At 34.5% G+C, this 27,377-nt stretch overlaps 1 protein-coding gene across 1 annotated transcript in view; it reads right to left on the reverse strand.

Annotated features, from left to right (window-relative positions):
• WDFY3 (WD repeat and FYVE domain containing 3) overlaps nucleotides 1-27,377 on the reverse strand; it is a 208,769-nt gene that overhangs the window by 107,783 nt on the left and 73,609 nt on the right. The window contains exons 4-12 of the mRNA XM_012647224.1: nucleotides 23,345-23,454; nucleotides 19,355-19,516; nucleotides 14,959-15,151; nucleotides 13,154-13,340; nucleotides 11,338-11,504; nucleotides 7,443-7,910; nucleotides 6,494-6,595; nucleotides 3,872-4,065; nucleotides 1,561-2,018 (exon numbers count right to left, since the gene is read on the reverse strand). Of these exons, the coding sequence (XP_012502678.1) occupies nucleotides 1,561-2,018; nucleotides 3,872-4,065; nucleotides 6,494-6,595; nucleotides 7,443-7,910; nucleotides 11,338-11,504; nucleotides 13,154-13,340; nucleotides 14,959-15,151; nucleotides 19,355-19,516; nucleotides 23,345-23,454 (2,041 nt within the window). The remainder of the gene's footprint in view (nucleotides 1-1,560; nucleotides 2,019-3,871; nucleotides 4,066-6,493; nucleotides 6,596-7,442; nucleotides 7,911-11,337; nucleotides 11,505-13,153; nucleotides 13,341-14,958; nucleotides 15,152-19,354; nucleotides 19,517-23,344; nucleotides 23,455-27,377) is intronic.

Below are 27,377 nucleotides of genomic sequence, written 5' to 3' on the forward strand. Positions count from 1 at the left end.
AAGTGACTAAAAATGAGGTATACTCGCTAGGATAAGTAGAAATCAAGGGAAAAGAGGTTACATTTGAATACACAAATTTATATAGCTTCTTCCTAGGACACTACACTATCTCATGTTTCCCATAAGTTAACAGTATATATGCATCTTTATTTCAGATAGGGAAAAACAGAAGCTTTTTTTTTTTTTTTTACAATTTCTTACAATTTTTTTTTTTGATTTTCGAATCTAAATATTAAGGACTCAAATCTTGTTAAGAAGCAAGAAATATCTTAGTAGATATTTCAAAGTGGATATTCCACAGCAAAGGATACAAAACTTATTAGAAGCTCTATCCAATAGTTACTTTAGCTGTTTATGGGGGCAATTTAAAAATAACTCATTTATTTTATAAAACAATGGTTGTTGGTAAAAGCAATAATGCATGGACATAAATTAGCAGCATAATTCTTACGTTATTTTCAAAGTGACAACTTAATTAAAAACACAGTTGAAGCATTGAAAATAATAAGTGATTTGGATAAAGTGGCTCTCCTAGAACCCTGTATTTTTCCCATTATAGAATTTGTCACAATATATGTAATTGATTACATATGTGTGTATATTTCTTTTCTTTTTTTTTCGAGACAGAGTCTGGCTCTGTTGCCCGGGCTAGAGTGCCATGGCATCAGCCTAGCTCACAGCAACCTCAAACTCCTGGGCTCAAGCGATCCTTCTGCCTCAGCCTCCCAAGTAGCTGGGACTACAGGCATGCGCCACCATGCCCGGCTAATTTTTTCTATATATTTTTAGTTGTCCAGATCATTTCTTTCTATTTTTTAGTAGAGACAGGGTCTCACTCTTGCTCAGGCTGGTCCTGAACTCCTGACCTTGAGCAATCCACCCTCCTCGGCCTCCCAGAGTGCTAGGATTACAGGCGTGAGCCACCGTGCCCAGCCTGTGTGTATATTTCAACTAAAAGAAAGCAAGGACCAAGACAGTCCTGTACAGAGCAGAATCCCCAGTGCCTAGCATGATGACTTGGCATGCAATGGGATTTCGTTAAGTCCTTGCATAATGAAGGAGTAAGTCAATGAGTCTGATGGACTCCTGGGCTTGACAGGGCAAGACACTATGTCTCTTAAGGAGCTATCCCATTTTTTGAGGATTATGAGATGTTGGGAATGACAGAGCATCTGTCTGGAAATATGAATAATCATAAGCATTTGTTCTGCTGATAACAAATATCAGTAAGTCCGGATGCACCTAATGTTTCTGAGGCTAAAAAGGAAAAAGAGAACAACAGCAAATACCACCATTAAAGGAAACTTCATGAAAACTATTCCAATAACTGCAATGAGAGCTAACGGAATCTGAATTTGCAGATAATATGCAGGCTTCCATGCTGAAAAACTTAACACCAGCGCAACAGTAATATTAAAAAATAAAGTGATACACCTCAAGCAAATAGAAGAGAAGATTCGTTTGTTTTCATTTTCTATGGGGTTAACTTGTAATTCAAGTCTTAACGTTGAAGTCATGCTTAGGACACCCTGCAATTGAGAGGACAGAACAGAACCATACCTGTCAAAAGAATCTGTGGCTACTTTGTAAAGATAGATAAAGAGTTTACTGCAGTGCCGTAGAGTGGGCGACACTGAGTCCACTGAGATCACATCCTCCTCTAAAAGTCTTTGAAATGGCTGTGTATTTGAGGGGAAGACATTCATGGCGCTTATTTTTCTTAGGTCTGAGAAGCAGCCAAGAAATCGAACAGCATCTGCCAACTTCTCATACTGAATCTCTGTTCTGAAGAAGTGCGAGTTGGCTGGCTCATAGCGCATGGCTGCAGTCAGCGTGCAGAACACAGTGTGGAGAAGTTCGAACACTTGATTCTGGTTCACTTTCTCCCAGCCGTTCTTGGGTGGAAAGCTCAAAGATCTTTCCATGGCAACGAGCAAGGATGTAATGTACACAAATCCTCCGACTTTCCTAAAAACTGTTCTTGAACGGTGGCTTTCTCGAAGGACTGACAGGAGGGCCTATGGGGAAAAAAGACAAACAACCAAAAACAAACATAATTCAAATTTAAAAAAAAGAGAAAACCATCATGCATGTATATCAAAGAGTCTGTATTCTGTGAACATCTGATATGCATGTTTTTGTTATTTACCCAATAAGCAGTTCTATACTATTAAGCATATCAAATATTTTGCTAATTAAAAATGCCATATTAAAGACAGAAGATAATTTTAGGAAACATTATCACACATTTCTTTTGATAGGGTAGGGCTATATCCAAATCTTGGCTGAAAACCTTTTCTGATGTCTTTAATTAATGATGACATCCATGAATTCAGTTATCAAATAAGTAAAATACATATTCTAATTTTATTAATACACATTCATGAAAAGTTGTGACTTTGTGTGTTTACAAACTGATTTATTCTAGGAGGGATCAGAGAGATGCTCAGGGCAGCCACAATTTGAGGTCTTTTGATTCATATAAAGTGACCATATTCTCATGCTTTAGAAAGGCACTTTAGAGGAATTACTATGTTCTCTCTTGCAAAGTGAACTGGAGCCTGAGGGCCGAAACTATGACCTTTCCCAGAACAGCTATATGTTCTCAGAAATTAAACCTAAATACGTGTAAAAAAAAAAAAAAAAAAAAAAAAAAAAAACTTTTATAACTTTCAATTATTTTTTGAACGGTCATACTTTTAACTTGGCTTATTATTTTAAAAAACGCATTATAAAATCACCTGATATTTTATTGGGCACATACTTGGTACCAGGCACTCTAAGTACTTTTGTACATTAGCTTATTAACCCTTTCAACAATCCTATGTGTTAGGTACTATTATTATTCCCACTTTACAGATGAGGAATTGAGGTACAGTGTGGTAAAATAACTTGCCAAAGATTGTACAGCTTATACATGGTGAAGGCAGGATTTAACCCCGGGCAGTATAATTACGCTACTCATACACTTAACCTTTACTGACCCAAACGGTAATTTGAAATCAGCTTAGATACAATGCACGCCTTTTCTATTTCTGTAACTGTAGCACGATGAGTATCTACTATTACTTAAGAAGTAATTTATAATGTTCCCAATCGTTACATTTGAAAAAGTCACTTTATTAAAGGATCTCACACATTTATAATGGTATCTGAAGAATGGAAAGGCTACATATGGGTTGAGTGTCCCTTATTCAAAGTGCCTGGGACCAGAAATGATTAACATTTCAGATTTTTTTCAGATTTTGGAATATTTGCATATATATAATGAGGTATCTTGGGGATGGGACCCAAGTCTAAACACAAATTCATTTATGTTTCATATACATCTTATATATAAAGGCTAAAGGTAATTTTATACAATCATTTTAATAATTTGGTGCATGAAAAAAGTTTGTAGCATTTAGAATTTCAGATTTTTAGATTAGAAATGCTCAACCTATATTGATATATATAATCACCTTTTTGACATGTACTGCTTCAGAAATTATGAGGATTTCATTATACATAACTATGTCTTATTATTTTTAAAGACAGGAAATACACAATCTGTATGTAAATAAAATGTAAAAACTGTGTAGTTCTTTCATTATTCTGCAACCAATAAATATCCATATTAATAGTATTTGGTAACAATACAGTCTCCATATCTTGTTAAATTTAATAAAATGTATTTATACATACAATATTAACTCACATTAACAAAAGATTTTAAAACATATATTTTTTAAATACTGTCTACAAAGTTGTAGGGATTTTTTTAGTAATTTGGATTTCTGAAATTTCCTTGTCTCTAACTTAAATATAAATCATTTAAAAATAACCTAAGGTTTCTGTAATAAAAGAGTAGAAACATACTTATCAAACTTACCCTTAAAATGTCAGTCTTCAGCTGCAGTTCTGTTGGTGGAGCTGAATGCATTAACCCCAGGAGAGTGCCCATGTCATCGTCCCCATTTGGAGACAGCACCAACTGCTGGATAGTCATCAGGGCATGCTGCCGGCACTGAGGGTACTTTACTATATTATGTGCACATCTTGCACCTCCAAATTCTCGAAAAATTCCTTGAAGGCGGGAGAAAAAGTACCACATGGGCTAACTTAAAATGTTCTGAGACAAGTCGGATGAATAGAAATTCAGTTCTTTTTGCAGGTACAGTAACTCAAAAGAATGTACATAAAACCTACTCAGCTATTTCACCATTTGAATTAAAATATAAAATTGCACTGTGGATGTCAGAAAAGGCATGCACATTTTTCCTAGATTTCCTTAATGCAAGATTAACGTCCTTATATGTTCACCATGTCCAAATTCTCCAAATCTAGAAGTTTCAGAAATTTCATAGGTAGACACCATTTGGGTAGATACCCAATAATGAAATAAATTTACATAAAAGGCTTTCAGAGAAACAATACCCCAAATAAATGAGATTCAAACTGAACAATGCTTTCAAAATTGTAACAAGAATGGACTAAATTATTTTACCATAAGAAAAAGTACACGGAACCAAAATTTTTTGTTACACAGGTAGAGCACAAGAACAGAAGATGACAAATTCTGGAGTAGAATGCATCAGTCATAGCACTGCTCCAAAGCCTTTACATAGAATGATTTATTTAATACTCATCCCCTACCACACAGAAGTTGAGTCATGCGGCCCAAGCCACACAGCTAGTAAGCAACAGAGCAGGGTATGTCTACACAGCGAACTCTGCAGCCTGTGCTCCTGTTCTCACATCAAATATCATCCTCGAGTATAAAAAAAAGGATGACGTGACTTAAAAATCACTAATTAGTATGTCCTCTAAGTAACTTTTCTACTCTTTATGCTTTTAGAACACCTTTATTACAGTTTATATCAAACAGTCTTACTACTGTTTATATATTTGGTCCTCCATAACTCTTGGATTTCTCCTGATTTGTGTTTCAATAAACGTTTGTTGAGTGAGTAACTGACAGTGTACTTTGTTGTAGCAACCACTGTCCTCTCTATTTAATGGCTTTCTATTTGATAACTTTTTAAGAATTACATAACCTAGCAGTGAGTCTAAGTTACGTGCCTGAGATTCAGCACTTGGAAGTTGTGACATCCTTTGATGACATGAAGACCTTGTTCACTCATGTCCTGGTTGCCAGTGAGGGCCAAACAGATAATCACAATGGCTAATACTTTTTTAAACACTTACTACGAGCAAAGCACTTTTTTAAGTGCCTGACATCACACAGCTAATAACATCTTTCTTACGAAGGAAAAGAAAGGCAGTGAAAATGTTTGGCACTTTGGGAGATGTATTACGCAGAATCGCCCAATCTCTCCCCATGCAACCTCCAGGTCATGTCATGAAAAGCTAATTTGCCAAATAAATTCTTGTTAGTATATCTTTATTATGTTTCTGAGTTCCTCGGGCAACTGGAAGTAAGATCATGATGCATTATACCATAGACAAAATGTTATTATAGTACCTATTAAACTTCATCATACTCATTGTTTCAATTACCTACTAAATTCATTCAACTCCGTCTTGGCATTTGACAAAATCATATTTAAATAATTACTTAGGTAATTATGTATTAACATCTTCCTCCATTAGACTGTAATTGCTTTGGAGCATAAATTGCCTTTCCTTTGCATCCCTAACACCTAGAACAAATGATATATTTTAAATATGCTGAATGCTCAGTTTCTCTGCACTCAGGCAAACAGTCATGCATTTGTGCAAGGAGTTCGTTTGTTCATTCATTTATTCATCCATGGCTTCCCGTAACACTTAAAATCCAAGCTCTTCACCACATCCTAACAACCTCTGTATGATCTGGGCCCAGCCTACTAATATGAACTCACCCTCCCTTCACTCATTCCTCTCAAGTTGTACTGACCTTGTTGCCTGCGAGTTTTGTGATATGGACTAAAATTTCAAGTAATCTTTCTTTTAAAGCAACAGTGATATTCTATAAACATATGGACTGTCTGTTAATGACAGAAAGAAAAGGAAGCAAAAGAAATTGAGACTAAAGATAAATAAAATATTTAATAAACCTCACCTGGGATAGGTTAAGTTTTATTGGAGAATCATTTTTCAATAGTTCCTAAAGTTTGTACCATTGTAATACTCTAAGGTAGTACAAAAAATTTTTTTTAAATCATCATACGAAGAAAATATTTTGGAAAAAATTTAAACAAGCAAATTGAATAAGAGTGCATTTATTAATATATAAGTCAAAGATTAGAAAAAGAATACTTTAAACATAAGGCATACCATAAAAAGCAATGTAAAAAAACACTTTGAAATAGCAAAAATGTTATATATTTTATCATTAAGATACTCCTAATGGTTAAAAGTATTGCATTTTTAGGGACATGAATGTACCATCACAGAATCAACAGTTTTTCTTCTTAAGTGATAGGAGGATTTCAGAAGCAAGAATCTCTAGAGAAGATACAACCTGAAGAAGTCTCCTCACGAAGTATTTGCCTGTGGCTTTTCTCATTACCTGCATTTGTGTTTGATCCTTGAAGAAGCGCTGTCAAGGTTTCCATCACCAACAAAGCCAAATGTTTTTGGTCTTCAATTGAACTATTATTTCTTGAGTCCCCTAGGAAAAAGGTTCAAAGGTCTAAATTACAAACATGACAAAGCTTATTTTTTCTTGATTCAATTTTAACAATTTCTTTTAAGATAATACATGTGTCCAACATTTGGCAAAAGTAGGCTCAAAATCAATGTTAACAGATTTTATTTTGGTATGGCTAGAAACAGTTATCTAACAAGTATTAAAAACAAAAAATGCAAAAGTTAAATATATCCTTCTCATAGGGGTTTTCCTAACCAAGGAGGTCAACAGGAAAACACTACATTTTGAAGCACCATAAAGCAAAAAAAGTTTATGAAAAATGCTACCTATTCAACTTATATTAATTCACATTTTACTTACTAATTGCCAGGGAATACAGTACTTTTATCAGATTTAACAGAAAGGCATATAATGATAATACCTGTATGTCTATATCATTATTAAATGGATATATTTGTTCTCTATAATAAAATATTTAGAGGCAACTACACATTTAATCACATTTACTTCTAATAATTAATCTAATCAATAATAGACCGATTATGCCCAGGAACTTTTTAAGATTCCTTCTGAGAAGCAGAAAGTATTAATAGTAGACACTAGTCATGTGGGTCATACATGTTTTTCCTAAGCTTCTACCTTCCTTTAAACTCTCTTCCACTACAGTGACAGAATTCTAGGTTCTCCTTCCCCAATTCCCTAACAGAGGCTGAATGAAAAAGTTAACCCTGGACATTCACTAATATGTCACAATCATACACCTTAGGAAGTCATTCAAATCAATAACCAAATGAAAGGCACAACAAGAACAAACAACCTTCCCAAACCCCTTTGTCAGATAAAAATAAAATTATGGAAAATGCTTTACCTTGTTCATTGAGTGCCTGAGTGGGATCCTTCAAGAGGGCGGCATATTTATGTAAAAGGTTTACCATGACCTCCAGAAGGCCCACCTCCCTGAACACGTCTTTAAATATGCAGTCATGTCTTGTAAACTTAAGAAGTGTTTTCATGGCAATAATGCTACAGTAGTAAGAAGAGCTAGATTTTAAGAGGATACTAACGCTAATAAGTTCTTTACAAGGGATATAATTTAAGCTAAAAACAACAAACTCCAACATCTCAAAGTATTTGTTTTGTACTTCTGGGAGCCTAGAGATCTTCTCTGCAAACTGTGACAGTGTGTGCTGTGACTCCAGGATGAAGTAATTGGCACTGTCAGCCATATAAATATTGGTGATGGCGTCAAGGATGATCTGGGCAAGAAAGCTGGTTTTTGCTTTTAAAAATGCATTCTGAAGAACTGCAAAGGCCTGGACGTTTCTCACACTGTGACCTAAAATAGAAAACAAAAACACAAAAGTAGGTGCTATGTCATAGCTTAACCATGGCAAACTAGTCTGTTTAAATACACCACGAATTGTAACAATTATCAACTATTTACTAAGAAAACACTCTGTTCACACAAAAGGTCTTATTTTTCTTCATCATATTGATGTCATTTAATTAAAAATAACACTGATTAAAGCTTTAATGAATCATTATGAATATTTCAATTAAAAAATAGTATATGTTGAAAAATTAGACTGTTAGAATATATACAAATTATACTGATCCAGAGTTTGGAAATGTGTCGTGGTGTCACATTTTATTATCTGTATCACTGACCTTGACTATAAGAACAGTTACCTCTCAGGTTGGAAAGACTTTGTGGCTGAAGAAGTAACAGGCCTGAGAGCAGCAAGAATGAAGCAGGAAAAATTCTCTAAGTTCCAATTTTCCGTTATAATTAATAAATTTTAAGTTGGAAATTTGTTTTGTTTTTAAGCTAAAAGTGTAATTTCTTCATATAAATGTCTGTTAAAGCAATTTATGGCTAGCTACTAGTCACATTTTTAAACCTCTGATTTTCAAACACATCAACTGGAAAATAAAAATCTACATATTAATACATGGCTCTTACGAGACGTATTAGTGACAATAATTATAAAGAAATTAACATAGACAGTTGTATTAGGTATACATGAAAACAAGTAGCTTGCCTGTAAAGATTGACCCCAGTTAAACAACTATTAGGAGTGAATAGCATTTGCAAGAGTAACCAAAAAATGAATATAGAGCCTTACAGAATAAGCTGGATTTTAGAAAAAGGGTAAACACAGAACTACAAAAAATATTAAAAGTTTAGAAAGATTGTTCAGAAAACCTGTCTTGTACATTTCTAAAATATGCAAAGATTTTTAAAAATCTTCAGCTTATATATGATTTCAATTTTGTTTTATAACATATAAATTTGTTCCATGTATGGCAAATATCAAAAATTTATCTTTATTTCCAGTGTCCAGCTAAGCTGGTTACCTACAGATAATAAAAGGTAAAGATGTCCTCAAAGATCTCAGTAGGTTTTTTCAATAATTCATGTGATTATAAAATTTATATAGAAGTTCAAAGGATCTAGAATAGCTAAAATGATTTTGAAAAGGAAGAACAGAATTGGAAAACTTCATTAAATGACCTGATTTTAAGATTTCCTATAAAGCTAGAGTAATCAAGACAGTGTAGTTAGTGTTGGCTTAAGGATAGACACGTATATTAACTAAACAGAATTGAGAAAGATTCCAGATACATGGTCTTTTCGAAAAAGGGTCCTGGCAAATTTGGATATTCATATGGAAAAAAAATAAACCTTTGCTTCCTACCCTATATAACAATTAACTTAAAATGTATCATAGACCTTAATATAAGCATTAAAATATGAAACATTGAAGAAAGAAAATACTAGAAGAAAACATTGGAGAAGATTCTTGTGAATTGGGATTAGGTAAAGATTTCTTCAGAAAACCACCACAAAATATTTTTAAAACGAAAAACTGGACTTAATCAAAATTAAAAACTTCCATTCTTCAAAAGATATTGTTAAGAAAAGAAAAGGCAAGTTAGGACTTGGAGAACATACTTACAAAATGTATATTAAAGGATGAAGGACCGGTCGATAAAGGACTTAGCCAGAATGTCTAAAGGACTCGTGCATCTCCAATAAAACAAACGACCCTATCAAACTATGGGCACAGAGATCTGCGCCAACGCAGAGATACAGATGGTGACTAATCACATGAAAAAATGCTAAACTTCAATAGCCTTTTACAAAAATGAAAGTAAAAAATAATTGGATACTACTACACACTCTCGACTAGAATGTCTAGAATTAAAAAGACGGTAACCAAGTGTTTTGAGGACATAGAGCGACAGGGACTTTCATACATTGCTGCTATGAATGAAAAAGGGACAGCCACTTTGGAAAAGAGTCTGGTAGTTTCTCATAAAGTTAAACATACTTTTACCATATGATCTAGCAGTTCCACTGCTTGGTATTTATCTAAAAGAAATGAAAACATATGTCCACACAGAGACGTGCTTTATGTGAACATCTACCACAGCTTCACTCCTGATGGTCCAATAAATGCCCGTTAACTGGTGAATGGATACATAAATTGTGGAATATCTAAACAATGAACTACCGCCCAGCATTAAAAAGGATCAAACATCTGATATATTCAGTAACATAGATGAGTCTCAAAAGTATCACAATATTCCTCCCCTTAACCATAGTTTCACTTTCTGCGGCTTCAGTTATCCACGGTCTGAAAATACTACATTGTGAAAAGTTCACAAAGTTGTGAACTAAAATAAAATTTTAAAGCTCACCGCCGCCCTCCCCACCGGCTGACTGAATGGACCCCTCCTGGCCAAAGGAATATCCGAAACTAAATTGCCTGCCATGAGGAGGGAGGTCAGACAAGCCTCATCGTGCCCCCTCCCTTCTTGGGGACATCCTTTGTAACCCATTAACAGGCCTAAGGGTATGCAAGGCACACCTGCAGGTCCTCCATTTACACAACAAATCTATGTCCAGTGGCTTATCTCTGATAAACCAGCTCCTAAAGTTAAAACATTCCAAACCTTTAGACAAAGCTTCATGTCTTTAACCAATGACAAGCCAAAGAATCTTTAAACCCACCTATAACTTATAAGCCCCCTCTTCCAGACAGCCCACCTTTTCAGGCCAAACCAATGTATGCCGCCCACATACTGATGTATGGCTTTACCTGTAACCTCCTGAAATGTGTACTGTACTGAATAATTATAGACTTTTTTTCTTGTCATTATTTCTTAAACAATACTGTATAATAACTACTTGCATAGCATTTACATTGTATTAGATATTATAAGTAATCTAGAGATGATTTAAAGTATATAGGAAGATGTGTGTAGGTTATATGCAAATTCTATAGCATTCTATATAAGAGACTTGAGTATCCATGGATTTTAGTATCTGTGGGGGATGCTGAAACAAATCCCCCCTGGACACTGACAGACAACTATACATATATTAACAGGTACAGAGATTAGAGTGTGGATTAAATTCCATCTATGAAAGTAGAAATGCATGGAATGCCATTATTCAAAAGAAGTGTGTTTGGATTATTAAATTGTTTGAATGTTCAAAAGAAATACTGCAACAGAAATTTCATTGTTTAATTTTATGACATTTTATAATATTATTTTTAAGTATTTAATCTGCTAAAGACTGTAACTCAATAAATTATTATATAGACAAACCATAAAAAGCACAGACTCTAATGAAACACAATATATTATTTTCATACAAGTAACATAAACAAAGAACAACCAAAGTAAAACACATTCATTCTTTCTCTATTGTTCTGAATAGCACAGAATGCGGTGGGGAAAACAAGACTCACCTTTGCCTGCAGGCTGAGGTACTGCAAATCCAGGCAATAAAAAGGGTGCCCCCGTGGTAACACCAGCTGGTTTTAGTTCACTGACACCGTACGTTGTTAGAGAAGTTATCAGATTAACCAGATCTTTCAAGGCATCTTTGGATTCTGCCTCTTTTGCTTGTTCCAATCTGGAAAAAGTATGATTTAGGAAATAATTTTTCTCTTTTGTTGTATTCTCAAATTTAATACAGAAACTATTTTTCAATTGTATATGCAGTAAATAAGTACTTCAAGAAGTTTTGAAAGAACACAGGAGTCATCAGGGAATGAGCTTTTGACCATGGCCTTACCGAGAACAAAAAATGGGGTGCAACAAATATCTTCTGTAAAGAACAAAATTTATTGGGTTTTTCTCCTTAGAAGAAATTCTTCTTATCAAAATAAACTTGGAGAATGTACAAAAGTTGGAAAGGAGAAAAATTATAGTTAGCCTCATAATCGCTTTTAAACATAATGTTTATCTAAACAAATCGCTTTTAAACATTATATTTCTTAAACATGTGAAAAGTTCAGTTTTTACAATATTTATTGTGATATCACATACAGATTTTTTTAACCTTTTTTTAATTCACCAGTGTGATATATGTGCCTCTATACATTAGTATAAGCTATCCATAGAAATGTTTTTAATGGTCACACAGATTTGGGGAGCGGAAGGTGGGACAGCCAGCAGAATACAAGAGCACTACTATACATAAAATTTGTCTACATTTACAATTATATCTTCAGGATCAATAACCAAAAATGAAATTACTGTGTCAGAGTTATCGACGTTTTTGAGGCTCTTAATATCTGGTCAACCTGTATTCTCAAAGGATTACACCAATTAATACCTCACTGTGTTAGTGTGAAGCAGTTATTTCACCAACTTTCACATGTCCTATTTCATAAATGAGGATGTGTATGCAAAATTATATTCTTTGGGGGGTTGCCTACTATTAACTAACAGCAACTAGGTTAAACTGATAGGAAGAAGTTTAAAGCCAGGTGCAGTGGTACATCCCCACAGTCCCAGCTACTTGGGAGGCTGAGGGGAGAGAATTGCTTGAGCCCAGGAGTTCTAGGCCAGGCTGGGCAATATAGCGAGACCCTGTCTATTAAAAAAAAAAAAAAAAGGAAAAACAAAAATAGAAGTAAGAAGTTTACAAAATAGTCCTGGTGTACAATAGATAAAATGATTAAAAAATAACGGATGGCCCAGGAATAGCTAGAAGAGGAACGGGTATCTTTTTCCTAATAATATTTATAACCAGCCACTTTCTCAGTATATGCATGTACTATCTGCAATAAAAAAGGGGACTAGTGAAACATTTTGGACTAATGTGTTTATGCACACATTTGTAAGGTCATTTAACCTACATAATTATTCTTGTTATTAACTACATTAATAAAAACACTAGAAGTACTAAAAAATACAGGTAAACCAATATTATTATTAATCAAGAAGAGTTATACTTTAGGAAGATATTAATTAGTTTATCTAAACTCTCCTCCCTCTGCTCCTAAAGCAGAGCGGATTTATTCTTCGTGGATATCTAACCTCTGACTCCACCATGCTTTGGGCTCGCATTTGCCAATTTACCTCCAAATCAACTTTTTCTATTCTGTTGGCAGAAAAAGACTAGAAAGAAGGGAGTACAGCCAAGAGGTGACCCAAGTATACGTTAAATAAGTGTTTCACTGATTCCTTCTCCCTATAACCCCAAATCACATTGTTTCGTTCAATAAAAAAGACTGAGCAGACTTTAAAATGTATTCTTAAATTGCGGGGTTTTACCTAAGCAAGAGATCACAGAGAAAATTATATCCTTGCCATATCCGAAAATCGTCCAAAAGTGTTTGAGAAACATCACTGGAATCTTTGAGGAAACAAGAAAGCCCAGCAAACATTTCGACAATTTCTAGGGGAGACAGGTCATCTGATTGCTGCATATTCTGAACACAGGTAGATAAACATTCTTTCTCTGCAAGAATAAAGAATTAAATAAACACGTATATTTATGTCAATTGCTTAAGCAAATTTTCTTCATTCTTAATTGATGTCTAATGAAACATTAAATTTTAATGTATCTGTAAAATGCTATGAGACAAATGTTACACATTTGAAAAGCAAATATAAGAGTCAAATTCATTGACAAAGTACTGTACTACCTCTAAGTAGTAAAAAAAAAAAATAATAATAATAATAATATAGAAAAGTGTTGAAAAATAGCTAACATATATTACAAGTACATGTAATTTTTTATATCATATTTTGATGTTTTATCATTAAACAAAATAACTGGCCACTGCCAAGTGACATTTTTGATCTTTTACACTGATTTAGTAACAGCATGAAAAAAACAAAAAACTATCTTTTAAGTTTAAGAAAAATACAATGATTAATTAAAACTTTAAATTAGAATACAGACCAATGAAATACAGACATGCTTGAGGAAATACAATTTTAAAAATATGTGCACAATTTATTACTAGTTTAAAACACAGTTATATCCTAGCACTGACTTTGAGAATTTGTGGTATTTCAAAAAATATCTTTAGTGAAATATATTTATATAAAGAAACCCAATGTCACATAAAAGCTAGGATTTAACATTGGAATGGAAGGAAGGAAACATTTAATGACTGACTCAGTTGCTAAGTTTCACATGTCATTTAATAAGTGTAAATAAATAAAAAAAAAGTTGTATTAATTATTTTGAATGAGTTTCAAGAGAATAATATACACATGGTCTCCGACTTAACAATGGTTCCACTTAAGATTTTTCAACTTTATGATGGTGCAATATCAGTAAGTATTCAGTAGAAACCGTATTTCAAATACCCATACAAACACTCTGTTTTTCACTTTCAGAATGGTAGTCAATAAATTACATGAAATATTCAGCACTTTATTATAAAATAGGCTTTGTGTTAGATGATTTTGCCCAACTGTAGGCTAATTTAAGTGTTCTCAGCACATTCAAGGTAGGCTATGCCAAGGTATGATGTTCAGTAGGTTAGGTGTATTAAATGCATTTTTGACTTATCAATATTTTCAACTTAATGATGGATTTATCAGGACATAACCCCATCGTAAGTTGAGGAGCATCTGTACGTTAACTAAGTAGACTGTATGGATAGTTGAATATTATGTATAAGTTAAACAGACATAATTTCTCCTTACTGCCAATAAAGAATCTACCTAATTCCATCTATGCTGCATCGGACTGATTATCACCTGGCTACTCACGCATTGTCTTCAGAAAGTCTGGTAACTACAACATTTCATAAAACTCCTCTTTTTTTCGTTAAGAGAGAAGAATAGACTATGACACAGAACTTACATTGTATTATGACTGAACATTTACATAACAATGAAATTATGTTACCTCTTGTAAATAACTGTTGTTCAAAACCTGAGAATTTCTTACAGCTAAATTACCCCACACATAACAAAATAATTTTTTTCTCCTGGCAAATCTGTTTTTTAATTTAAAGAACAATCTTTGGAAAACTGATAGATAAAAATAAATGTCATCGAAGGAAGAAAAGTGGAAGAAATTCAGAATAGTTAAAATGAATATATAAAGAGATATTCACCATGAATATACTTCACTACATTGACACTAAGACCGTGACGGGAGATGGTCATAAGGACTTCTCCAGCACTCTTTCTCCAAGGCAGGTTATAGGGAGGGCACCAAGAGGTTATTGCACTGAATAAAAGCTGGAGATCATCTTTTTGAGCCAGTTCCTCCGCCGGAGAAACAAAACTGCACAATTTCACTAAGATCTAAAAAACAAAACAAGAATGTATAAGCAAAAAGTCAAATAATCTGATTTAGAAATGGGTGAGTAAGCTGAACAGATATGTCTCAAAAGACATACAAATAGCTAACAGGTATATGAAAAAATGCATAACATCACCAATTATTAGGGAAACGCAAATCAAAACCACAATAAGGTATCATCTCGCCTCAGTTAAAAATAATGAATGCTGGTGAATATATGATAAAAGGGGAATTCTTATATACTGTTGGTGGGAATGTAAATTAGTACAGCAATTATGGAAAACATTATGGAGGTTCTTCAGAAGACTAAAAACAGAACTACCGCATGATCCAACAATCCCACTACTGGGTATTTACCCAAAGGAAAAAAAATCAGTATGTCGAAGAGCTGCATTCCCATATTTATTGCAGTGCTAGTCACAACAGCCAAAATTTGGAATCAACCTAAGTGTCCATCAACAGATGCATGGATAAAGAAAACGTGGTATATATATACAATCTAATACTATTTAGCCATATAGAAGAATGAACTTCTGTCATTTGAGGCAACATGGATGAGCTTGAAAAACATGTTAAGTGAAATAATCCTGACACAGAAATATAAATACCAAATGTTCTCACTCATATGTGGAAGCTAAAAAAGTTGATCCCATAGAAGTAGAGGGTAGAGTAGAGTAGTGGTTAACAGATGTAGGGAGGAGGGGAGATAGCTAAATGTTGGTTAACGGATACAACAGTACATCCAGACAGAAGGAATAGGTTCTAGTCTTCTACAGCACTATAGGGTGATATTATTAACAATTTATCGTTCATTTTCAAATACCTAAAAGAATGGATTTTCAGTGCTCTCAACACAAAGAAATGATAAAAGTTTGTGGTGATGGATATGCTAATTATCCTGATTTGATCATTATATATTCTATGTATCAAAACATCACACTGTATCCCATAAATATGTACAATTATTATGTGTTGATTAAAAATAATAAAAGCAGGGACAAAATATTCACAAGATACTCACTACACAAGTGCTCACAGCATTAAGAGCCTGCTGCTTGGGGAATTCAGCAGTGGTTTCTGCCCTCAATAGACTCTCCTCCCTCTAATCCCAGTTCAGTGTCAGGAAAAGTTAACTTTTTTCTCTTTGTTAACTTTTTCTCATCTAAATATTTTTAAAATATATAATATGAATAAAATAACTCTAATTTATGGCATCATTTTATCCTCCTGAAAGAGGATAAAATGCTTCATGAAATTTGGGTATTTCAACATCAGTGAGAAAATCGCTAAATAGGAAGAGGTAGTTGAAATACGCTTTGTCTGAGAAAGTTAAGTGTTCCTTTTCCTATGTCCTTCAATGCAAAAATTTGCTTAAATACAAAAGCTAATTCACAGCTGCCAAATATTAGGGAAAAAAAGTATTAAGAATTCAGAAAAACAAAAAATATTTACAAAATCAGTAAATACAGCACCCTCCCACCAAATGCCTAGGAAAACTGGATTCCAAACATCCATTAATATCTGTAATATGTCTGTCTTTTCCCATGTGAATATAGATAGTCAACTGCAACAAAACACTATATGCTCAGAGAGATGTACTGATGATACCTTTTATTGGTTCTGACACTGCCTTATGTGATTAGAGGGAGAGATGCCATTTCCCTAATTTCTAACATAGAAAACAAACCCAAAAAAGCAATAAATTGCTTTTTTTCCAAGTCAAATCCCTGTTCTCAAAAACAAACTGGATTTAATGATTCCTTGAATCTGATGATTTCGAAGATAATTCGTTCTTAATCTTCGTAGGCAAAAAGGTTCTTACAAATAATCTCGTAGAATCCTGTCATTTTACAGAATAGAAAACTGAAGGGTCAATTTCTCATTCCTGTTCTGCCCCTACACTAACCACTTCTATTTGTGGTTACAAAGTCCAACCAAGTGTGGCAGAAAAATAATTGGCCACGTCAACAAAAAAAAGAATGCCTGCGTGAAGCGGTACCAAATGCTAAATTCCCAGGAAACCATCTGTCGCATAATAATACAAACATGGGGATTCCATCCATCATATAGCATTTAATAAACTCGTCTCAATTGGTCTTCTAGACAAAATGATGAAAACATTATCCAGCCGGCAATGAGAAACTAAAACAAGGGAAGTGATGCACTAAAAGGAACACCGAGCCAGGAGGTGGGAAAGCTAGGCTCTCGTCTCTGCTGCTCACCTGCTGGGGGTCATATACATGGACACCATTTTCCACAACTGTAAATGGGCAGTTTAACATTCAGTGATTCCGGCATGCTAAAATGAGTTTCATGTTATTTAAAAGTCAGCACCTACTGCTTTCGAAGACAGGGAATTTTTTTTTTTTTTAAGTTTTAAAAGAAAATTGTGCTATGCTTACTTAGGTATTAATATTAGAAGTATTAAATGCAGGTTCCATTAGATATTAGAAGTATACAATTGTAGCTCCCCCTTATCGCCCAAGGCATTCATTAGTTCTTTAAAAGGGCTTTCTTGAAATGAGGCTGCCATTCTAATCAGCAAAGAATAATCCACCACATTCGTCAGCAATATCTTTAAGCAGCTTTAATTCCTATGTGATTTATTCCTTTATTTATTCCCATTGTTTTTCTCATCCAATCTTGATAAACCTGAGTTTAAACCTAAAACCTGAAGTCAGATAAACCTGAGTTCTAATCCTGTTTCTGCCACTTGCTCACACAATCATTTTGGGGGAAAACAAAAGCTCTGAAGTCACGGGGTTGTGTTGCAAATTGAGATAAGACATGTCCACTACAAGCACAAAAGTGTATAACGGATCAAGTGTTTCATAAATATTTGCTGATTTAGTATTTTATTTGGTAGTTTCATTCTTTTACTTTCTAAAGCTGCCTTGGTCTCCCTCTCTCCTGATCTTTCATCACTACCATCTCTGCAGAGGCAGGAAAGACTCCAGTAACATGAAGTGAGCACGCAACCATTCTGCATACCTGCTCTACTGTACCTATTCCAGTCTGTACCTACTCCAATCCACTGTCCTTTCTATTCTCTTTCTACTCTCTCAGTGGTGATGGGGGCCAGAGCAGCAATCAGTTACTTTTCTTTAATGTCTACTATGTGCTAAGTAGAGAACCATAGCTTTACTTATTATTTCATTTGAATCTCACAAAAACCCTTTATGTAAATGTCATTTTAATTTTATGGGTGAAAAATCTGCATCTTAGGTTATAAAACTTCAGAGAACTAGATTTAAACATGTTGTTGTTAACTTTTTGTTATGATAAAAAACTCGTAACAAAATTTACCATCTTAACCATTTTAACTGTGCAGTACACATTAGTGTTAACAACACATACAATGCTGTCCAACAGATCTCTAGAACTTTTTCATCTTGCAAAACTGAAAATCCTGTTCCCACTGAACAATAATTCCCTTTTCTTCCCTCCCCTTAGTCCCTAGCAACCAGTATTCTGCTTTCTATTCTAATTGTTGACTACTGTAGATAACTTACATAGGTGGAATCACACAGTATTTATCTTTTTGGGCCAAATGTGTTTTTTATACTATATTAGACCAATGGATGCACCGTATTCTAAATGTTAGTAGGTTGCTTGTTTTGAAATTTTTCTCCCAAGAAAGAATATCACACATGATGACTATATTCCCAGGCTAGCTAACAAAGGTCTGTTACACCTCTGTTAACCTACAATGGTGCTACGAGAACAATGGTAACAGTAGGAAAGAAGACTTTATAGGCAGGAGGTAAAGGAGTTGGCAGCAGCCACCGAAACAAACTGTCTTTATAATTTAAATATTTATAGGTTAGGGACGTCCTGTATATAAACAGCAACTAAACAGAATTTCTTGATTCAGAAATATTACCCGAATCTTAATTTTCAAAAGTTTTCCTTGCTTAGTTTGTTTTAGAGATGTTATTGACATATCAAATGTAATACTAATAAACGGATCTATTCAGAGAAACAAACTTTCTAATACCTCGCTCGAATATTCCTGAAAATAATATTTCAATATTCTTTCTGCAAATTCAAAAAATGTGATAATTATATGATATAAAGTCACATTAAAACAGAATGAGATATTATACAAAATGGAATATGTAGAACGTCCTTTTAAGAAGTGTACCCATTTCATTTTAAATAGAGCTATACAGACGACAGGTATTAATAAATAGCACCTTCCGTACCTGTACAAAAACTTTCTGGAGTAGTCCTCGACGTTCCGCTAGAGGTAGCTCATTCTGTGCACCTCCAACTGCCTCAGGCACGTGTGGAAGGTCAAAAAACAGATATAAACATTTAACCAGGGTGGAAGGCACTGACATCGTTGTCATGCAGTCCACGGTTTTCTGGAAAATAAAACAATAAATAAATGAAGAGACAGACAGACATAACTATAATTGGTATAGCTGAATAATTCACAAATGTTAAGCCAGAAAGTCACATAGCAAGTTTTTAAATTCACGTAAGAATTTAAAAATGACTACATGCCAAGAAATATTCCATTGCCCCGTAAACAAATTTGCTTTAATCAAATATTGAGGTTGGGTTTGTTTTTTTATATAGTAGGTTATTTATTAAATTTGATATTTATTTATTTATTAAAAAGCACCATGTTGAAAAGAATATAGGCTTTGGAATCTAGGAATCTAGCAAAACAAGCACTTAATAACCATGAACTTCAGCAAACAACTTAATTTTCCTGGGCCTCACTCTTCTCTCTTATAAAAGTAGACAGAATGGTACACATTTCTTAGGGTAAATATGAGGGTTATATAAGACAATAAATGCAAAACATATTAAGCACTAACTACATTAATAGCTGCTTTACTATTATTTTTACTTTTATTATTACAGATTCTTGGGGCTGCAAAGACACTAGACAGATAAAGCCATCACTGATGCAAATACATCTCTCTATTATTTTCAAATATCTCCAGAGGAAAAAATTTGGACCTTCTTATAGCAAACATTTTAACATTGTTAAGAAGTATAATATTTGTAAAGATTTTCCATGAGGTGGCTTGGAATAAAAAGTTTTGCTGCACTAGAGATCAACAGGTTGGCATCATCTGTTGATGATTTACTTTCTCGTCAAACATTTATCGAATGCCTAGGGAATGTCAGAGTGTGTGCTGGCAGCGGGGCACACAAAGGTAAAGCATCCCTGCTCTTCAGAAGACCACAGTCTACTAGTATTAGTAGATTCATAAGTAACTATGATTTAATCACTTAAGTCTAACAAGTGTAGTGTGTACACACACACACACACACACACACACACACACACACACACACACACACAGGCTAATGTAAAAGGGACTGATCAATACTGGCAGGAATGGAATAGAGATGTATAAGGAATTAAAATAAAAAGGGAACAGTCACCTGGAAGATACACAGCAGGTTAGACCATATGGTACAGTATGTTTGAGCAAACAGAGTTCAAAATTGCTGACTCCTGAAAAGCCACAATAATAATGGCTGATCTTTAATTAGTGTTTGTTATATAACAGGCATAAGGCTAAACACTTTGTATACATGATCTCATCTATTCCTCAAGTCAACCTGATGAAGTAGACACTATTACTGTATGATCCTTACTTTACAAACAAAGCAACTGAGGCTCATTACTTACACACCCTTCTTTAGGACAGAGAGCTGGTTAAGTGGCCCACAAAGAATGTGGTTTTTATAGGTTCAACGACCTACAAAAATGGTCTCGCATTCTAGTTTGACTTCTATTTTGCTGGCAACAAAGACCCAATGATATGTTACAAACAAAAAATAACAGAACGAGATTTCAGAAAATTAGCTGGTGGTAGCATAGATCACAAATTAAATATAGAGAGCCAGAAGGCAAGGATAATTAGGAAATGAATACAAAACACCCTAGGAGAGATGGGGCCTGAACTAATGCAGGAGCAGGGTGACAGAGAGAAGAGAACCTCAAGAACAACCCTTTGCAAAATCTGGCCCCTTTCTATCTGCCCAGCATCATTTTCTGCCTCAAATATGACTAAACCCTCTTTTCTACCCTCCTATGATTTATTATTTCTTGACAGACCATGTCACCATACATCTGAACATTCAGTTTAAATATCTGCTATGTCTCAAACTTTCCTTAATTCCTCATCTTCCATCCTACCCTCGCCTTCAAGTTGTTTACTCTCACATTTCTATTTTCATAGCGATACATCTACCCCATTACTGAATGGCATGGTGTTATCCTTCTCTGCTTCATCTCTGTCATCTATATGTTGAGTCAGGACCATGTTTTAGTCCTCTCTCTATATCACTGTTGCCACCAGAAAATGGTACTCAAACAAAAAAGGCAACCGATAACATAATACTGAATTTGCTTTTTATTTATTTTTTCACTGAGCCTGCCCTTCTGCAGAACAAATTTGCTTTTTAAATGTATTTTTTTCCAGTTATATTATTACTAGCTTTCCCTTCCTATTAAGAAAAGTGACATGGCCGGGCACGGTGGCTCACGCCTGTAATCTTGGCACTCTGGGAGGCTGAGGCAGGCGGATTGTTTGAACTCAGGAGTTTTAGACCAGCCTGAGCAAGAGCGAGACCCCGTATCTCCTAAAAAACTAGAAAGAAATGATCTGGATAACTAAAAATATACAGAAAAAATTAGCCGGGCATGGTGGCGCATGCCTGTAGTCCCAGCTACTTGGGAGGCTGAGGCAGTAGGATCACTTGAGCCCAGGAGTTTGAGGTTGCTGTGAGCTAGGCTGACACCACGGCACTCTAGTCCGGGCAAAAGAGTGAGACCGTCTCAAAAAAAAAAAAAAAAAGAAAAGTGACATGATTTTTCATTTTCATCTTATTATTGACAGATTTAAAGTATAACTTGGCATCTAAACTTGTAATTTTTAGGTGATTAGGTTCCTACAGAAAATATGAATGTAAAAATATTACGATTAGAAGTTATTGACATGAAATACTGAAATATTATAGTAGATATTTAAATTTAATATTAAAGTTTTAATAGCATGTAAAGATATGCTATTCTAAAATAAATTTCGGTACAGTAACATAGAGCCATTTATAGCTACCATCAACAGCAAACGGAATCGGGATTTTGTTAGTCATCCAGTAAAGTCACAGATCCGTGAAAACAATGGTCTACTTTAGGACCATCTGAAGCTTACTTAGGGTGACCAACCATCTCCATTTGCCTAAGACTGAGTGGTTTCCTGGGATGTACGACTGTCTATAAGTCCCAGGAAAACCAGGACAAGTTAGTCATGCTAATTCCCTGAGTGGGGAAAAAAAAAAAAGCTAAAAAAAAACACACACACAAACAAAAACAAGACAAGAAAAAGAAAACAGATCATTCCAAGGAGAAAAACCCAAGTGCTCATTACTTTGGGCTAGTGACTACTTTCAGAACACGATTATTCACAGTCAACTTTGTAAGTTCCATTATTAAATGATATGAGGTGTTTGAAAGTCCATTGCAATTTAGACAACAGACAGTCCCAAGACTAGAACAGACTTTGATAAGTAATTATATTTTGGATTTTAGAAGGTTGAATAAACCTCCTTTATTCCAGAAATATCAAAGGTCAAAAACCAGGTATCCAAATGGCTTATTAATGAATACATGCAACATATATCATGACAGATACTTATAACTGATTTAGAGAAAATAAAAAGCAATCTCCAGAATAAATCAAATGAGAAGGGAATATATATTATCCCGATAATGTTAGTGTTTCCTTACATTCCATAAAAATGTAAAAATATTTTCCATGTCCTTTATTCCTTATTCGGTGACCTTAAATGAATAGATTTTTTCCTAAGCCCAGGATTCCCTAACATGGGTTACAAACATGTTGGGCTAGGCCTGATGGACCTAGAGCTCCTGGGCTACTTGCCTCCAGCCATAAGTGGTCCATCTCTTTGCCCAGAATGCTGTACAAATAGTATCACGTTCTATGTGTGTTATGACATGGAAAGATGGAAAACACTGCTCTAAGCCATGCATTTCCTCATAAGTAAAGTGCATAAACTACCAAAGCTCCTCACAGAGATGTTGCAAGAAGCATGAAATAATGTTTTAGAAGAGTAAGAAGAACACAAATGATTACCGTAATCTTATTTGGATATGAAGATAAATTTAATAACAAAATCCTAAGAGGATACAAAAAGAGGGTTACCTGACCAGAGGATGCTAACAAATTAATCGTTGTCAGGAGCATCCAGCCTCTACTGGCTTCTTCACTCTGATTGATCTCCAGGAATTGGACTATGGCCCGACTTGCAGCCTCTATAAAACCAAAGGGAAAGCCATTAAATGAGGGGGGAGAAGGGGAAATCACATATAAAGAGGTTCTTTCTTAAAACCTACCAAGGAAATGGTCATTTACTAAGCACAGACTTTATATTAGCACTGTTATATACTCCATGGGCAAATTTTAAAATTAGTATTGTTTTAATGGCATACATAAACCCTTAGATCATTAATACAGAGATGCAGAAGTCAACCTATATATTTTAGGGAAAGATATGTCACGAACTAATCAAAAAGATTCATGCAAGAGGTAAAATTGGAGCTAAACTTCCCTGGAAAACATACTTGTCCAGGAAGTAGGAGTAACTGGGGATGAAGAGAGAATAGAAGCAGAGTATTAAAACCCAAGAGTGGCTAGAGAAATGGGCCTGAACATACGGATCAAGGCAAAGAGCAGTCATTACACCGGCTTAACAATCTAGAAGAGCATAACTGACAAGTAGGTCTAACACCAGCAGTGGTGATAAAAAATATAGATGCCTAACTATGAAGGAGGGCAAGCTAAGGGCCCTATTTGACTCTTTGGGCAAGAGGGAGCAAATGTAGTTTCTTGGGCAAAGTAGATGATGAAAAGATTATTCCCAGACTATTAATCTAGTAGTAACGTGTGTGACAGACTAAAAAGCCGAAGAGACTGGTAGGAGGGATACAGAAGGGAGAGACTGCCTCAGCAATGCACACGGGGACAACTTGAGCAGCTGACAGTAGGAACAGAGAATTAGTGAGACATGTAAGAGAGCCACTCATACAAATGCAGACTCAGAAGACTTTTTCAAAGTAAATTTAGTTGATCACGTTTTGAGAAGGAAGGGAAAATGGAGAAATCCCTAAACTTGCACTTACTTTCATCAGTACACTTTGCCAATTTTTACATTAACATATGAGATGAATTTAAATTGTCAGAAAGTTAAGTCCAATCTGCTGTGAACTGGGTAAGATACTAATGTACACTTAACACGCTTCATAAAGGAGCAGAAGGTAGAATAAACAGGATTTAGATTACCTAGATGTATTTTTTCTTCATATTTAATACAATAAAGATAAAAATGTTTTATTAGATTACTGAATACATACATGGGCTTACATATGATTCAGTGCTAGGCATATTTCATCTTTATATACTTCCATTTGAGGGAACATTTTAACCGGAAAAAATTTTAAATGGTTCTTTTTATTGAGTCAACTATACATCAAGTACTGTTTTAAGTACTTGTGAGTTTAACTCCTTTAATCTTTACAAGAACCCTATGAGTTATTTTCTATTAATTTACTCCTCATTACAGTAAAATTGAGACATGGAGAGGATAAGTAATTTGCCTATAGTCCCAGAGCTAGTCAGTGAATTCATATTTGAACTCATATTCAAATCCAGGCTGTCCAGCCTACAAGATACAAAGATCAGTGATTAAAGGAATTAACTGGCGCCAGGGGCAGTGGTATGCGCCTGTAGTCTCAGCTACTCAGGAAGCTGAATGAGGCAGTGGGATCGCTTGAGCCCAGAAGTTTTAGGCCACCCTAGACAACACAGAGAGATCCTATCTTTAAAAAAAAAAAAAATTATTATATTTATAATTTAATATTAATTGGTTTAATTAAATATTATTGAAACACTATTTATAATAATAATTATTATTATTTACTGGAAAAGAGGGGCACAAACAGAAACCTGGCTTATTTCTAATACTCAAACTCTCTTAAGTGTTTAAATTACTCTATTCCTATGTTTGCTGATTTATAGTCTCTCACCCCTCTAGAAAACAGCAGTCCACGGGAGCAGGCTCTTCGTACGCCTCATTCACTGCCAATCCCCAGTATCTAGCACATTACCTGGCACTAAGCGGGCACTCGATAAATATGTTAAGTGAATCAACCTAACTAGATCAAAAGAATAATAACAACAGAAGGACACACTGACTTCAACTTTCTCGAGCAGTCTTGATTTATTATGGGTAAGAGGAATTCCTGAAAGTTTTGAAAAGGGGAGTAGCACAAGAAAGCTACGTTTAAGGCTGACTAAAGTGTGAAGATCTCATTAGAGAAAGGAGAAAAAATAAGACAATACCATGGAGAGAACTACTTTAGCAGCCATGGTTTGAGATCAGTGGTAAAAACTGATGTACAAATACATCTTTCAAGTCTACAAAGGATCCAACGATTGACAAGGGCTACATAACATGAGCCCCTTCCTTAACAGTAATTAAATACCCATGTAAGGAAGACAACTACTTCCCAGTTAGCTAAAACCTCTGCTAAAGGCTGACACATTATGCTTTCATGTTCTAGACCTCTTCACAACATAAAACTTTTGTTTTATGTTATCCATTTCCAATTTCGCAACTCAGTATCTTTAAGAAACCGCTGGTAATTTTCATTATTTAATAGTTAAATCAATGTAATAAAATTTTATTTCATAAAAAACACTGATTAGGAAAAGAGCTGGTCAATACCACTTATGTTTCTCATAGAGGGAAAAAACGGATTTTGAAGAACCAAACCTATTTTAAGAGAAAAGGCAAAACAAAGTTGTCTTCCTAGGACAAAAGCTAGAAACTCATAGATAAGCCACATTTCAAATGAATTTGGATTCCGCTCTTTATTTAGCACTATCAACATTAAAAGAAAATGGGCAAATATGTATTTTCACTATTCAGTAAGTTGTCAGATGCAAACAGTAGACACTAATGCTTATATTGAGAACCAAAACACCAAAATGTATTCTTGGCCTGAAGCAGTTCTAGTTCTCTCTGATCAATGGGGGGCATTTATACTTCAAATGTGTGGTTTCTTATGTTTTGATTGACAATGAGCATTAAGGAACTCCTCAAGATGAGAAAACGCAAATAACAGATAAAAAGCTCATGTTCTATTCGTCATTAAACATTACTATACATGCTCAGTGGTTTGCTGTGCTGATTAAACAAGGTAAACCATGTGAAAATAGACTGGAAAAAACAGCATGGTATAATCAGTAAAGTATCCTTTTAACATCTTTACCAATTTAACAATAACAATTACTCTTTTTCAGAAGGTAGAGAAGATCTTAAGTTATATCAGTAATAATGTAAAGTTACGTTCTCTGGTTTTGAATGACATGCTCCTACAGATAAAGAGGTCTGCACGGGGCTGTGGTTGAGTGATATGGGAGAGACCAAACTCCACTGAGAAAACAAACTATTTTTACAAAGCAAATGTATTCAGAGCTATTTTACTTTCCCCTACCAATTTCAACATGTTGTCATTTAGGGTACCTCAAATGGATCTCCCACTTTTTATTTTAAATGAGGTAAGCAGCTCCTTTTAAACTATATAGCATTGAGTGCTATGTTTAAATCATTATGTATCCTAGAAAGTCATTTTAAATAAAACCTCCATAAATCACACAGTTTCTTAAAACCTTGGGGGGAAAAAGCCCACTACTAGTCACAAACATGTTGTTATTAGGATTAATTTCAATAATATTTAACAAACACAAATTTAAATGATAATTTAACTTAAGATTATGAGTTAATAAAAAGAACATATTAATATTAACCATCTTTAGAGTTGCCAGTTATTTTATTCAAGCTTTAGCTTTCACATTTCATTTCAATACATATATAGAATGAAAAATACAGAAATGGAGTTCGTAGTGCTCATAATTAGATTAAATAAGTAAATGAGAGAATGAGAGTAAATGAGAATAAGCACAATGAAAGAATACCAAGTGAATTCGATTAGACAGCATTTAGAACAATTAGAATGTAAAGCTTGTTAGTAAGTACAACACAATAATTTTTCCTTTGCATAGTCCATTTAAAGCATTTGTCATTTTCAAACTGATGCTTCAAGATGACGGTGAGACATGTCAATAGTATTATTACACTTATTTTATTAATGAAGACACAAAGCCCTAAACACCC

This window comes from Propithecus coquereli, unplaced genomic scaffold (assembly GCF_000956105.1).
Source record: "Propithecus coquereli isolate 6110/MARCELLA unplaced genomic scaffold, Pcoq_1.0 Scaffold26, whole genome shotgun sequence".
In the NCBI taxonomy this organism is placed as follows: domain Eukaryota; kingdom Metazoa; phylum Chordata; class Mammalia; order Primates; family Indriidae; genus Propithecus; species Propithecus coquereli.